The following is a 16,230-nucleotide window of genomic DNA, read 5'->3' as shown; positions in this document are numbered from 1 at the left end:
GAGGACGGCCCTTGGACATAAGGCCGAAATATTCATTCAAATTATCTTCAATATCTTGCAAAAAGATTTCCCTATTGTTCTTCGTGCTTTTGTTTTTAGTAAGTTGACTGAAAATAAAGAGCAACATTAAAACTTAAAACGAACAGAAGTTATTCCGTTTATGAAAGGGGCTGTCCGCTCCTCAACGCTCCGATCTTTACGCTAAAGATTCCCTCGATGTCACAACTCTACTTTTAAAGCAATTAAAAACTTAGCGTAGAGAGCAGGGCGTTAAGGAGGGGACAGCCCCTTTCATAAACAGAATAATTTCTGTTCGTTTTAAGTTTTAATGTTGCTCCTTACTTTCAGTAATTTTTTTTTTTTTTTTTTAATTTCTTAACTTTTGTCAACTAATTCAGGTTCGAATTTGGCTCACCGTGCATGAACAATTAAAAAAGAATTTGCATAATAATTTTGGCAAAGTTTCCGCCCGTGTAAAATTTCCTCTGGAAAGTTTACCTCCAAAAGCTACCCTCCCAATGTGAAAATCTCACCATATAAAACCAAAATTATTTATTATGTGTATGAGGGGGCTGTCCCCTCACATAACGCCGGGAAATCTGGCTCCCTCCTCCATGGAAAATTCCTTCACCTCAAGGATAATCTCTCCATGTAATGTTCTTCCCACATAAAATACACCCCACCATCCCTCTCCACAGAGGGAACTTCCCTCTCCATGGAAAATTATCCCTGTAGAAAATCCCCCAGCAGAAAATTCCCCCCCCCTCCCCGGAAAATACCTGTATACTTCCCGATAAAAAATACAATACGTAAACAATGGGCAAATTTCCTGACTTACAAACCTTTCCCCAGGGGCTTTGAGGGGCTATGTTGTCCTCAAAGACATAGCTATCTGATAACTATATTGAACAAAATGGCTATCTCAGAATTTTGATCGGATGACTTTTAGGAAAAAAGGTGGGTGGAAGGGGGATCAGTTGCCCTACAATCTTTTTGTCACTTAAAAGGGCACTAGCACTTTTGATTTCCGTTCGAATGAGCCCTTTCTCGATATTCTAGGACTATTGGTTCCATGCGATCACCCCTGGGAAAAACAAACAAATACAAAACACATCCATGATCTTTCCTCTGGTAAAAAGTACAAAATACCACATTTTTGCAGATGGAAGCTTGAAACTTCTACATCAGGGTTTTTAGATACGCTGAATCTGAGGCTTTGATTTTCATTAAAATTTCTTTACTTTTAGGGTTTTTTTTCCCCTTTTTCGAAAATCAGGCAAATGTTCTTAGGTTCGTTGCTTTTGATGCGTAACAGTAAACCTAATGAATCTCATATATTTGGAATTTACATAATAATTAGATTGTTTTTATGCATCTATTGATATCAAAATTCCGTTTTTTAGGCTTTCGGTTACTGTTGAGCCGCATTGCTCCTTACTTACAGTTCATTACCACGAATTGTTTGATAGCTAATGGAATAGTGTATATGAAGGAACAGTAAAAAAAGAAGTAAATAAGAGCAAAAAACAAGAGCAAAAACTTTCACTCTTTCCTTTAACGGGCATTCCTCCAGCAGGAAACCGTTTCGCGTGCAGAAATACAGCAACTATAAAACACAAACATTTCTTTATAGACGACTGTCTTTAAAGAAAGTTAAAAACCTGAATTTCCCCAATCTCCTAGAAAATTAACTTAGTGTCTAATGAGCTATCAAATCCAAGATGGGTAGAGTGCATAAATCATGGTCAAAAAGTACTTGGTTTCGAATTCGTCGTCAATGGTCCGCTTGCTTTCGCGCACATAACGTCATCTGAGTTACTGTGTCCGAGTTAGGTAGAATACATGACTTGTGGAATGTAGTTCGTATGACTCGCAATAGAGTTGTACTAAACTACTAATATACAACGTCATTTTAACATCACAATAATAACGTCATTTGAGCTTCTGCATTCGAGTTGAATAGAATGCATTAATCATGGTTTAAAAGTGCTTGGTTTCGAATTAATCGCCAATGGTCCGCTTGCTTTCGCGCACATAACGTCATCTGAGTTACTGTGTCCGAGTTAGGTAGAATACATGACTTGTGGAATGTAGTTCGTATGACTCGCAATAGAGTTGTACTAAACTACTAATATACAACGTCATTTTAACATCACAATAATAACGTCATTTGAGCTTCTGCATTCGAGTTGAATAGAATGCATTAATCATGGTTTAAAAGTGCTTGGTTTCGAATTAATCGCCAATGGTCCGCTTGCTTTCGCGCACATAACGTCATCTGAGTTACTGTGTCCGAGTTAGGCAGAATACATGACTCGTGGAATGTAGTTCGTATGACTTGGAATGGAAATGTACTAATATACAACGTCATTTTAACATCACAATAATAACGCCATTTGAGCTTCTGCATTCGAGTTGAATAGAAAGCATTAATCATGGTCTAAAAGTGCTTGGTTTCGAATTCATCGTCAATGGTCTGCTTGCTTTCGCGCACATAACGTCATTTGTGTTACTGTGTCCGAGTTAGGCAGAATAAATGACTAGTGGACTGTAGTTCGTATGACTCGCAATGGAAATGTACTAATATACAACGTCATTTTAACATCACAATAATAACGCCATTTGAGCTTCTGCATTCGAGTTGAATAGAATGCATTAATCATGGTCTAAAAGTGCTTGGTTTCGAATTCATCGTCAATGGTCTGCTTGCTTTCGCGCACATAACGTCATTTGTGTTACTGTGTCCGAGTTAGGCAGAATATATGACTCGTGGAATGTAGTTCGTATGACTCGCAATGGAAATGTACTAATATACAACGTCATTTTAACATCACAATAATAACGCCATTTGAGCTTCTGCATTCGAGTTGAATAGAACGCATTAATCATGGTTTAAAAGTGCTTGGTTTCGAATTCATCGTCAATGGTCTGCTTGCTTTCGCGCACATAACGTCATTTGTGTTACTGTGTCCGAGTTAGGCAGAATACATGACTCGTGGAATGTAGCTCGTATGACTTGCAATGGAAATGTACTAATATACAACGTCATTTTAACATCACAATAATAACGCCATTTGATCTTCTGCATTCGAGTTGAATAGAACGCATTAATCATGGTCTAAAAGTGCTTGGTTTCGAATTCATCGTCTATGGTCTGCTTGCTTTCGCGCACATAACGTCATTTGTGTTACTGTGTCCGAGTTAGGCAGAATACATGACTCGTGGAATGTAGTTCGTATGACTTGGAATGGAAATGTACTAATATACAACGTCATTTTAACATCACAATAATAACGCTATTTGAACTTCTGCATTCGAGTTGAATAGAATGCATTAATCATGGTCTAAAAGTGCTTGGTTTCGAATTTTTCGTCAATGGTCTGCTTGCTTTCGCGCACATAACGTCATTTGTGTTACTGTGTCCGAGTTAGGCAGAACACATGACTCGTGGAATGTAGTTCGTATGACTCGCAATGGAAATGTACTAATATACAACGTCATTTTAACATCACAATAATAACGCCATTTGAGCTTCTGCATTCGAGTTGAATAGAATGTATTAATCATGGTCTAAAAGTGCTTGGTTTCGAATTTTTCGTCAATGGTCTGCTTGCTTTCGCGCACATAACGTCATTTGTGTTACTGTGTCCGAGTTAGGTAGAATACATGACTCGTGGAATGTAGTTCGTATGACTCGCAATAGAAATGTACTAATATACAACATCATTTAAAGTCATAATAATAACGTCATTTGAGCTTCTGTATTCTAGTTGAATAGATTGTATTAATCATGGTAGATGTCTACTAGGTTCGTACTTGTCGACAAATGCCTGCCTGGGTTCGCACACTACACATTTCAGTTACGGTGCCCGAGTTGAATTGAGTACATGACTCATTATAAAAATGTACCCTTGTCCGAATCATTGTCAAATATTTGCCTTGATTTGCACACATACCGTCATTTGAGTTACCACATCCGAGTTGAGTAGAATGCAGGATTCATGGTACAAAATGTAGTCGTTCGTTGTCTGGATTTGAATACATAGCACTATTTGAGTTACCATGTTCAAGTTGGATAGAGTACCTGACTCAAGGTCAAACTGAAACGCGTTCATACTGATTGTAACCCTTATCTTCTTTTTCTTTTTTTACCCTTTTTTTTCTTTTTTTCATGGTAAGTAGTTTAAAAGAATTCTTTTTTCGAGGATCCTGTCAAATAGAAAAATGGATTTAGTTGGATTAGCTTATGAAGGGTTCTGATAAAACGTGAAAAACTGCAAAATAGTAAAATATTTAAACATCTGCGCATTTGTTCTTCGTACATTTGTTCATACAAATATTTAAACATTTGTTCTTCATTAATATTGTTCAATACCGCTCTCTAGGGCTATAATGAAAGAAAGGTTGAGGTGGTTAGGGCACGTTGTGCGGATGAAGGATGACAGATTGCCGAAGATTGTTCTTATCGGCCAACCATCTAGGGCTAAACGGAAAGCAGGTCGTCCCCGTCTGGGGTGGGAGGACGTCATAAAGAAAGATTTAAAGGAAATGGGAACTTCGTGGGCGGGTGTAAAAAGGGAGGCTTTGAATAGATTGGGGTGGAGAAGGAGCGATATATATATATATATATATATATATATATATATATATATATATATATATATATATATATATATATATATATATATATATATATATATATATATATATATATATATATATATATATATATATATATATATATATATATATATATATATATATATATATATATATAACGTAGATAATTTCGGAGACCACACTGCCTTTCCATGACGATAAATAAAATTTCAAATAGGGATAAAATCCTTTTAATAGACAGTGTTTTGTATAACAGTGATAGAAATTCACAAAAATACCAGATATATCGGTCACATATACAGTGACCGTCATCAGTGGTAAAACTAAAATAAAACAATTTAAAACAAAAGTTTATATACTAAATCAAATAACACTACATATTGTTTGAATCTCTAATTCTTTTCAAAGCAAAGGCGGAAGCTATTCTCTTTGACCTTCTTGGATTCGGTTCATAAGCGTTCAATGATATAACATTTGGACAAAGGTCAACTACATTGGGTGAATTGAACCTTACTCTGTCAGATTTTAATAAATTACCATAGATAGAGTTCAGCCCATATTCACCAGTATCCCGATTCAAAGCAATATTCTTGAATAGGATTTTCTTTATTTCAAGAGTTTCACGAAAATTTTGCTTTAAACCCCGATCCCTAGAAATCAAAGAGACATTCTCGAACAAAATAAAATGGTCTGGAAAATTGAAAATATGATCTGAAAGGGCTGAAGTGAAATCTTCAGACTTAGAGTCTTGCTTTAAAGCCGAAGAAATAGAATCTTTGTGTTGTAATAATCTCATTTCAAAACTCTGGTTCGTACGTCCCACATATGAGCTTCCACAAGTACATGGGATCTGATAAACCCCATTTTGTTGCCCCAATGAAGGTAGATCCTTCCCAGAATTTAGAAAACTACCCAAAGTATTATTACTCTTTAAAGCTACCCTTAGACCATTGCTTTGTAAAATTCTTTTAAGTTTTTCACTTAACCCGGGTACATATGGTAAGGAACAAAAAACATTCTTCTCCCGAGTTGTCTCCAAGACTTCGTTAGAAATCTTTAGAAACCTTTTTCTTGTTTTTGAAAAAGTCTGTTTAATTAACCATTTGGGATACATGTTACTTATTAGTATTTTCCTTAGAAAAGACAACTCCTCCTCAACAAATTTTGGAGAGCAAATACTAAAGATCCGATCAGTTAAAGAAATTATCAAACCAATTTTTACTTGGCGAGCGTGACCGGAACTGTAAGACAAAAATCTATTGTTATTTGTCGGTTTTCTGTAAATTTTAAAATCCAGACTATTTTGATTTTGCAAAAGAAGAACATCAAGGAAAGGAAGTTTCCCATTCTCTTCCAATTCAACAGTAAACTTTAAATCCCCTCCCAAACAATTAAGATGTTACAAAAATCCCTTTAATTCCTCCTCCCCATAATCCCATACTGAAATAATGTCATCCATATACCGGCCCCAGAAAATATGTTTTAAAAAATATGAATCTAACGCAATTGTTTCAATATTCTCCACAAAAATATTAGCTAATAAAGGGGATAAAGGGGCCCCCATAGGTAAAACATTTATTTGTTCGAAATACTCCCCTCTAAATTGAAAAAATAAGAGAACTTATTGCACAACCTTACTAAATACATAATTACAGAAACTTCCAAATCTGTTTTGCCACTTATCAAATCCAAATTTCTTAAGAGCTTTCCTTCTAGAAGAGTTTCGGCTACTTCTACATCAATATTAGTGTACATTGATACAATGTCGAAGCTTGAAAGCAAAGAATTCGAAGAAATTTCTACTTTTTTCAGTTTTTCAACCAAATTCGAAGAATTCTTAATATAAGAAATTTGTGTAGACAAAAGTGGCTAAGTGAAAAACTTAAAAGAATTTTACAAAGCAATGGTCTAAGGGTAGCTTTAAAGAGTAATAACACTTTGGGGAGTTTTCTAAATTCTGGGAAGGATCTAACTTCATTGGGGTAATAAAGTGGGGTTTATCAGATCCCATGTACTTGTGGAAGCTCATATGTGGGACGTACTAACCAGAGTTTGGAAATGAGTTTATTACAGCATAAAGAGTCTATTTCTTCGGCTTTAAAGCAAGATTCTAAGTCTGAAGATTTTACTTCAGCCCTTTCGGAACATATTTTTAACTTTCCAGACCATTTTATTTCGTTCAAGAATGTCTCTTTGATTTCAAGGGATCGGGGTTTAAAGCAAATTTTTCGTGAAACTATTGAAATAAAAAAAATTTCATTCAAGAATATTTCTTTGACTCGGGATACAGGTGAATAAGGGCTGAACTCTATCTATGATAATTCATTAAAATCTGACAGAGTAAAGTTCAGTTCACCAAATGTAGTTGGCTTTTGTCCAAATGTTATATCATTGAACCCTAATGAACCGATCCCATGAAGGTCAAAGAGAATAGCTTCCGCCTTTGCTTTGAAAAGAATTAGAGATTCAAACAATATGTAGTGTTATTTGATATAGTATATAAACTTTTGTTTTAAATTGTTTTATTTTAGTTTTACCACTGATGACGGTCACTGTATATGTGACCGAAATATCTGGTATTTTTGTGAATGTCTATCACTGTTATAAAAAACACTGTCTATTAAAAGGATTTTATCCCTATTTGAACTTTTATTTATATATATATATATATATATATATATATATATATATATATATATATATATATATATATATATATATATATATATATATATATATATATATATTAAATAAACTATCTAGACATCAAAAGTGCTTATACGGTTATTTTAAAGGTACTAAACGAGTGACATTCAGGTAACGTATTCCAGGCAAGCAGTGGGAGAAATGAAGTCTGTTCTGACTGATGGGCTGAATAGAAAACGAATATTATTATAATGAATAGAAATTATAATTATAATGAATATTATAATTATAATATAATAATGAATATTATTATAATGAAATGAACAGAAATTTGTATTTATTAACGAAAATATTTATTTGCATTAATATTTATGAGAGGTAAGAAATATAAGCTACTGTACTTCATTTAGACTTTTTGAAAATTCTCTGATCAATGTTTGCGACACTATAATTTCTTAGGCGCTTGTAGTTTTTTTCCAACAAGGGCCTTATCTTTCTAGGCTGCTATTCGTTGCTGTTATGCAGTAAGGTCTTGTCTGATATTTTCAAACGTATGAAGTAATTGCCAAAAACGGTTCGCTAAGCTGTTCTCAAGGGGAAGGATCAGCAAAATAATGTACATCCGTAGGATCTAAGTGGGATTGAACGTTGATTACCCGGACGATCCTCCCTTTGAGTGCAGCTTTCAGCTTTTTTGCAGCAGCGTTTTTGCAATAATTTAAGAAATTCTAATACGCTAGATACGATCTAGACTCAGCAGGGAGGAAATGTCGATACAGGTAATATCGAGAAGATAGAAATGATTTAAATTCTCCTTTGACAGAGTGTATAAGACCGGCCATCAGGGTTGCCACCACTATCAGTTCCTAAAATGCCCAAATTTGTGCGCTGCGTAGCGATTGTAGGTGCTGTAGTCAAAAAATTGGCTGTAATAGTGCTAAAATAGAAATTTCGGGCTGTTTTAGCGCCATTTTAGCAACCTTGAGCACGTGCTACGCGTAATAAAATAGTGCTGAAATAGCACTTTTATGCTATAGGTGGCAACCCTGCTGGCCGTGCGGGTATTCGATCACAGGTTATGGCTATATAACATGTATTCTGTTCACACAGAAGAGACACTGAAGAAGAAGACACAGAAGGGGATCACTTAAAGTAGTGTTGATTGGTGCCTGACGTATTTTAAGGTCTTTGTAAGAACCATATTAGACCAAAGATTGGATATTCTTCAACTCTATTTATTGTCTTAAAACCAAAGGTTTTAGAAGAGTAAGACACCGTTTTCAAAGTGTTCGAAGCAATTTGGGCCAAATATCTCAGATGCGAAGTTCTTGATTGTGAAATCAAATCTTGATCTTGAAATCGTATGCGGATATTCGAATGAAAGTACTACCAGATCTTACTCAATTCTGAAAGTTTTTATGTGCGATCATAAAATATCTGGTCCAAATCAGCAAACTTACATATATCTACACAAATGAGGTCCTTTGCGAACGGCCCTTAATTCGGTATTTCAAATTAAAATGTGCGAATTTTGTAGACTTTACAGATAGTCAGGTGATTTTTCTCTAAAATCTTGTTAAACAGAAAAGTGGACTTCAGACTGGCTTCTGAAAGAATCTGATAAAACCAAAAAATAATTCTTTTTTTACTTTGGTTCTTCTGATAATGATTCGCTAAATTGTAATATATTTCTTTTTTTCTAGCTTCAAAATCAGGTATTTGAAAGGATACTTGAATCGCCGGAGATCGCTGATAAACAAAAAGCAATGATCTGTGAGCGCCTTGCTGTAAGTTACACGTTTTTTCCTAATTTCATCTATACTCCTAATATTTTTTGTCAGGGGTTAGCCGAAATATATTTTGAGAAAGGGATTGAAGGCACTTCCAGAAGAGGGGGGGGGGGGACAAACAAGTTGCTTTTTGGTTATAATGTCCACCCAAAATTACCTGTTATAATGGTTTTCTAAATTGGGGAGGTTGGGGATCTCCTCAACCCTTTTTCAAGCTGCTTTACCGGTTTCTTGTCTATCTGATTAACTGTTGCAGATACTTCTTTATTTTTGAAGACATATTCATCTATTGGAAATGGCCGAATAAATCTGGCAGTGCTGCACTCTAATATCAGAATTCTTCGAAAAAAAAATAATTAATGTTATGGATTTTAGTCCTGGATATTTAACAAGAAAGATATTGTTTTTGTCTTTTCAGTTTCCATATTTTGTTTTATTATTTTATTTTTATTATCTTTCACCAAAATATAAAGTAGATGATAAATGTTTGTTACGGATTCTAGTTGTATTTTGCTTTAATCCCAGAGGTGAATGTTCTAAATGAAATCATATATAAGTGTAATTATAGTCGGCCTGAATTAAGAGCCCTAGAACTTAATACTGAGCTAGCTTCAGAATAGAGGCAGATTTCGCCTCTTTTCCTGGATTTTCCGTCACTCGAAGAAAACAAGAATCGTTGTATTGTTGCTTGTTGTATTGTATATGTTTGTTTGATACTTTTGTCTTGTAACAGAGTCGATGCATAAGCTAATAATATACAGTAACTTTATTGATACATAGCCAAAATAAAACTATTAAAATACTAAGAACATCAAAATAGACATTTTTTGCCCCTTAGGTTCTTTTTTAGACCCATATTAGGTCTAGTCATACCCGAAAATCGTGACTTTCTAAGATTTTTTCTTTTGGTTGCTCCAAATTTTGAAGTTTTTACGGTAGTGCCTATTTTCGTCAGTGTTGCCACGGAAACGTGAAAATAAATAAGTGAAACTAATCAGGTTTTGTCAGTAAAAATTAAACATTAACACTCTCTTGGTTCTTAAAGGTAACCGAGCCTTGAAAGGAAAGCTATATCTTCTTAAGTTTGTTTGGTGCTATATGTTTTTAGTAGATTTTTGGCTGATTTTTCATCATACTTCCTTTCTTAAATATAGTGCCAATTAATATAATAAACTACATAACGTTATTTAAAGTCTTTTTTTTCATAGTTTGGTTTATTTAATAAAAAAAGGAAATAAATAAACTTAAAATACACTGCTCTTTGATTCTTCACTAATATGCAATATGTTAGTGATAGTGAAGTGGAAGTGATCGTGAAGTAAGATGCTCTCACTTCACTCTTCGACACACCCCCACATCTCCTCAATAAATAAAATCAAATACCTTAGCCAGTCGGTTCCTCTCTTCCCAGACGTACAACCACCTCGCCTATATAAAGTAACCAAAAAAAGTTATATTGAAAGTAAAGAAAAAATATAAAATATCATCATGTTTAAATTATTTTTAACTTTTTCATCTTTTACTAAACATTTCTTAAAATTGTTTTTGAGAGACTCAAAGGAGCTACTACATCTCAGCTGGCGTGGGAGTATTTCCCACACTTTAATTCAATTAGGATCTAGGGAAAAACGAGAATGAACTGTCGGAGTTTATCTCACCTGAATGTTTAAAGCAGATCGAGTGTTTTAATCATGCTGTTCAGATGTCAAACGAAGCAGATTTTGAAATGAAATGGGAATAACCCTGAAAATAACTCGAAAATGTAACCGAGCACGAGAGACGGTTAAGCCAACCAAGAGAGAGATGGTCGTCTACATTTCCAATAGTTTTCAGTGCACACCTATGGATTGGATCCATTTTTTTTAAGTTTCTTACCATGGTCCGAAAGTTGACTGCCAAATTTTGCAGGTGATCTCTCAGAAGTCCATAGTAAATTAGACATAGTTTTTTTTTTATATGGAATAAATGCTTCTGTTTCTTGATTATGCTAAGATTGGGAGGAGTTTAAAGCACACATCCAAAGCCTGTATTTGGAGTAGAAAGGAGAGATTTTTGTCCATGAATCTACCTGGATACCTTGGTATGCCTGATTACTCCTCTAGAAGGCGCAATGCCAGTTATCTCCGGATGAAAAGTTCAAATCCTTGAAAATAATAGAATCAAAGACATGGTATAAAATATATATTTTGACTCCACCCCCTCCTTCATAAAAGGGTATTAACTTTTGTTGAACGTGCATAAGCTTTGTGGATACAAAAGTAAAATTTCTACAAACAAATCTATATGACAAATTACTTCAAAAAAATATTTTGAGTCTCATAACTTTGTTAAATATTGATTAGGGAGTTTTTAAAGAATATAGAAAAATATAGTTTTTTATGTATTTAAAAAATATATACATATTATAAAATATAATAATGAAATTTGGGAAAACGCTATTGCCAAACAAAAAGCACGGATCTAATTTTCCACCATCTAACAGATCAGCAGAGTAACTAGGCTTTACAATAAACTATAACCCGTTAAGCGCCGTACGAATAGATTTTTAAACTCCATTCTGTCATACTTTGTGAGCGTATTTAACAAGCGACCTTTTTTTCTCTTTTTTATTTCTCTTGTGATTGTCAAAGTAGCATAATTTAGCGTTAATTTTTAAGTGCTACAATATTCGTCATTTTCGTCTGTTTGAATAATATATTTAAATATATATAATATAATAAATAAATATAATAAAGTATTTAAATTCATATTCGTCTATTTAGTAAACGAATATGAATGTGCATCCATCCAGACATAACTTCCTTCTAGGGTAATCTCAAGTTTTTCTTGAAGTTTTTTCGATGCTTGAGTCATATAAAGCTATTGCAGTATCGTCTGTGGATGCCAAAATCTCATAAGGGTCGTTGTCATTATGCGAATTGCCCTCACCGCAGCATAGCTTTCAGTAACACGAGGCCCTGAAATTGGGGTTCAGAACATAACTTGTCACTCACATGAACTAGAAATGAAAGTGCAAATTTAGATGGATCCCTCTGGCACACCTAAGTTTACCACGATATCGTTCAATAGATCTATGTATATATGCCGATGTTTAGGACTGGAACCATTCGAGTACCTCTCCTCTAATTCCAATGTGATCTAATTTAATTTGATTTAAGTCCTAGTAGAATTTCGTGATCAATACTGTCGAACACTTTTTTAATATCAATAAAAATAGCAGCTGACACACGTCTTAAGTCGAGTTCTTTGCTGATAAATAAGTTTAAAGACGTCAGCGCATCTTCAGTTGAATATCGTGATCTGAACCCAAATTGTCGTTGGTTTAGATTTCGATTTCAGAAAAGAGTAGAGTTGGTTCTTCATAGATTTTTTAAAAGACTTCGGAAAACACCAATAAAATTGAGATTAACCAAAATTTTGACGAGTTATCCTGAAGATCACTTTATGAAGAGGTACTATTCATGCTTTCTTGAGGACTGCGGGGAATGTCCTCTTTGGCAATGAGAGGCTTGTCAAATGTGTTAATGGTTGGAATATAGATGGCAACACTGCTTCCAATAACTTCCTGGGAACGCGATCGGTTCATCATGCAGAAATACCTTTCAAATTTTTGAGAATTATTAAGATGTCGAGGGAAGCTACAGGAACAACTGCCATTAACTTAACGCACCCGGGAGCTAAAAAATCCTTGTATGACCATGCTTGGAATGTTACTGTGTTCCTCCTATTCTCTCCAGTGCGGGTGAAAAAAGTGCGAAAGTGGTTTCGCAAAAAGGGCGCGAAACAGTGGTTTCGCAAAAAGGGCGCGAAACAGTGGTTTCGCGGCTTTAGTTTGCTCAGTCATGGTTTTCCCATCAAGGGTAGTTCAGGTTTTTGGGTCGTAAAACTGAATTGATCGTCTTCAATTTTGATTAAAATATTGTCTTTTAGCCTTTCTGAGAATCGGTCGGAAGTATTTCTTATAAGAAAAAAGAAAAGAAAAAGGGGGATACATCACTTTTTCCGGTCCACTGCGTTTCTCGTAAAATGTATTCTATGTAATAAAATAACATTACATAAAATGGATAAAATATATCAAAACATGTATAAACCTTAAAAACAGCAAAAAAGTCTGACCGGCATTTTTGGGTTTTTTCGCTCTCCGGTTCAATATATTCTATATAATAAAATAATATAACATTATACTCATAAAAAACATATCACAACATGTTTATACATGGTCAGTCCTAGGTAGAGCATTTCCTAGGGTTGGTGGTACCCGGGGGAAAATCAATTACACCCCCCTCCCCCTACTCAATTACAAGGAAAAAAAGCCGAATCAATATGAAAAATTTGAACAAAGTGGACTATCCCCCCAGCCGTGGCGCCCACCCCCCAATCACAGCCTCCGGGGCAGCTGCCCCTTTGCTCCTCCTCCCTCTCTGAACGGCTCTGGTTCTATGATACACGTAAAAATCCCCTGAATAACTTTGGGTCATTTACAACACCGAAGAAAAACCTTAAGTTTGTCTTTTATTTGATTAGAATTAGAACAGTTTTCTAAAGTACGCACTGGAGAGATTCAGATGTATTATAGTGACTACAAATATTTTATTATAGACGCAATGAAAATATTGTATTGCAGTGATTTAAGATCACCACTGAAAAAACAGGGCCGAGGAGTACTTAATGTTTTTTCAGTACGTCAAGATATCCGTTCCAGTAATATAAACTCCGAATGTTTGTATTTCTTTTTTATTCTATTTCAATAAATAATCTCATTGCAAAAATCTATGTTTCCAATTGACGTCTTTCTTTATTATATTTTACGAAAAATCTATCGTGAAAGGTAAGTGCAAAAGAAAACGTATCGTAAGCCGAATAATTTTGGCAACCACTGAATTAGATTATTATTTTATCTTGACTTCGCTTTTATTTTTTGGTGAAAAAAAATTCCATTCTTTGAAAAAAAATCCAAATTTCAAAAAATTCTTATTAGAAATTTCATTTTAATGTCTTATCTCTCGATATTTATAATGTCACATCTAGCTTTTACTTTTACAATCAAATTGTTTCAAGTACATTTATACTAGGTGTAGCATTTGAGACTTTTCTCACATTAGGCCTAGTAAATGTGTCTCTATCTGTTTAAAAATATTAGGAACTTCAAACACATTAGAACTACCATACCTTAAATTCTTGGATTAAGATTTTTTTTTTTTTTAGTTTCTAATTCCTCATTTCTCATTACTTTAATCTTTTCATTATTGATTTCTTATTTAGGTTTTTAAATTTAATTTCCCTTTATTTATAGCACCTTGTATAGCTTTTACTTTCTTAATCGCGTTATTTAAAATATATTTATGCTAGGCACAGTATTTCGAGTCTCTCCTTAGGCCTAGTAAATATGTCTTCATTTATGAAAAAAAAGAAGTCTGTAACCCATGAAAGTTACTGGATCTTAAATTATTAATATTTTTTTTAAATTATTTTAACTGTCTTATTAATAATTTCTCAATTTAGTTTAACAATTTTATTTAATTTTTATTTGTAGCAATATTAAAAATACAATTCTAAAAAAATAGAAGGGAGTTACTGCATCCTAAATTCTTGGATAAATGCATATTTTTTTCATTTTGAAAAATTTCTTTTTTCTAGCTGAGCGATTTCCGATTGGCTGATGGTGCTGATGAATATCTCCAAATGCTAGACATTGGATGTACTATCATGAAGGCTCTTTGCGAAGCAGCATAAATACACTAATATTTTCATATTTTTCAAAATAAATTTGAGGCATTTATTTCATGGCATATTCAGTCTTAGATAAACTAAAGCCTTTATTACGGGGGTTGAATTGACAGGTCGACAACTATAAATGTACAGAATCTACCCACAATCAAATTTATTCTTCTTTATGTTAATCTTTCGTAAAACTTCTCCATCACCGGTAAAAGGGTTTTACCCCGTAAATTTTTAACTTTTTTGGATCTTTTGGGGCTTAGGTATCATGGTTGTTATTTGCTTCTCCCATATTTTTTGGAATTCCCCTGATTCCCATTACTTGTTAATTATTTGATGCTGCTTTCATTTCCATTTCAAAGGGAGTTTCTTAACTTAAATTAGACATATTTTGTCAATGCCTGGTGCGTTTAGTGGTATGTTTTTATTGTTGTTTCTATGCCATTTTCGGTGAATGTTTGGTTGTAGGGTACATTAGTAGATGTGTTTTGAGCTCTTTATTGTCCAGTGCGTCTTTCTTTCAGCTGTTTAGGTTTTTTCTTTTCTTTTTATAACTGTTTTGAGATGTTTGGCCCCTGCATTGGCTATTTCCTGACTGTCTGTAGTTTCATCTGATTGAAATGACGTGTTTGCTTGGGATTCCTCATCGTAGAAGCCATTCATTTTCTAAATAAACTTAATAGTCGAGGGTTGTCTGAAATCAAGTTTGTCATGGTACTGCTTCCAGCTTTTATATTTTTCTTCTTTTACTGTCTTTTTTAATTTGGCTGTTGTTTTCTGTAACTGGAGGTAACTTTTCAAGGTAAATAGAGCTTCATATTGTCGTCTGGTTTTTGTTGTCTGCTTCTTTTCTCTGTTCCGCCAGGGTGTGTGTTTGTGTTTGTTTCTGGTTCCCTCGTTGCTTTTGACTCTGCTGCTCGAATCATAGCTGTTTTGAAAAGCTTCATCAGTTTCTTCAGTATTATTTATATTTGTAAAGACATTTTCCACATCTTGCAATTTCAAAATTTTCTGGTTCTGTTTCCGTTTTACTGATTTGATGTTTACTTGTGTGTTGCAGTTGACATTTTCACACTTGGAAAATTTTATCTCTGATTCCATGCATTATTGACTGGTAGATGATCACTCAACCCTGTGATCTCATTTTCTGACAAGATAAACCTCTTTGGAGCTAGAGCAGCTGCTGCGATCATGATTGCCAACTTTCTGGTCTACTAAATGTGTCCCGAAGATCCAAACATGTTTCAGTTTTGCCAAAAATGTGTCCTTGAAATCACAAAACTAGAGGATAATTTTTTTTCACACTTGCATTGTTGACCAAAAGTTGCATTGCAAACCTCTTTCAAAGCAGTCAGTTAATATCAAATAATAAAAAAATGAAAAAAATACTAGTTTACTTTGCAACGCCAGAGTAAAAATGTTCTGTTTTTTTCCGCTTTTTAAGTATATAATTAAT

At 34.1% G+C, this 16,230-nt stretch overlaps 1 protein-coding gene across 1 annotated transcript in view; it reads left to right on the top strand.

Moving 5' to 3' along the window:
* LOC148941235 (replication factor C subunit 4) overlaps window positions 1-14,835 on the top strand; it is a 59,131-nt gene extending 44,296 nt beyond the window's left edge. The window contains exons 7-8 of the mRNA XM_089104687.1: window positions 8,970-9,053; window positions 14,694-14,835. Of these exons, the coding sequence (XP_088960813.1) occupies window positions 8,970-9,053; window positions 14,694-14,789 (180 nt within the window). The 3' untranslated portion in view covers window positions 14,790-14,835. The remainder of the gene's footprint in view (window positions 1-8,969; window positions 9,054-14,693) is intronic.
* Window positions 14,836-16,230: the final 1,395 nt, after the last annotated feature.

The sequence above is a fragment of the Artemia sp. Qi Xiang Cuo genome, chromosome 18, assembly GCF_049724085.1.
Source record: "Artemia sp. Qi Xiang Cuo chromosome 18, ASM4972408v1, whole genome shotgun sequence".
NCBI classification, from domain to species: Eukaryota; Metazoa; Arthropoda; class Branchiopoda; order Anostraca; family Artemiidae; genus Artemia; species Artemia sp. Qi Xiang Cuo.
This window is presented reverse-complemented; position numbering and strand designations above follow the sequence as displayed.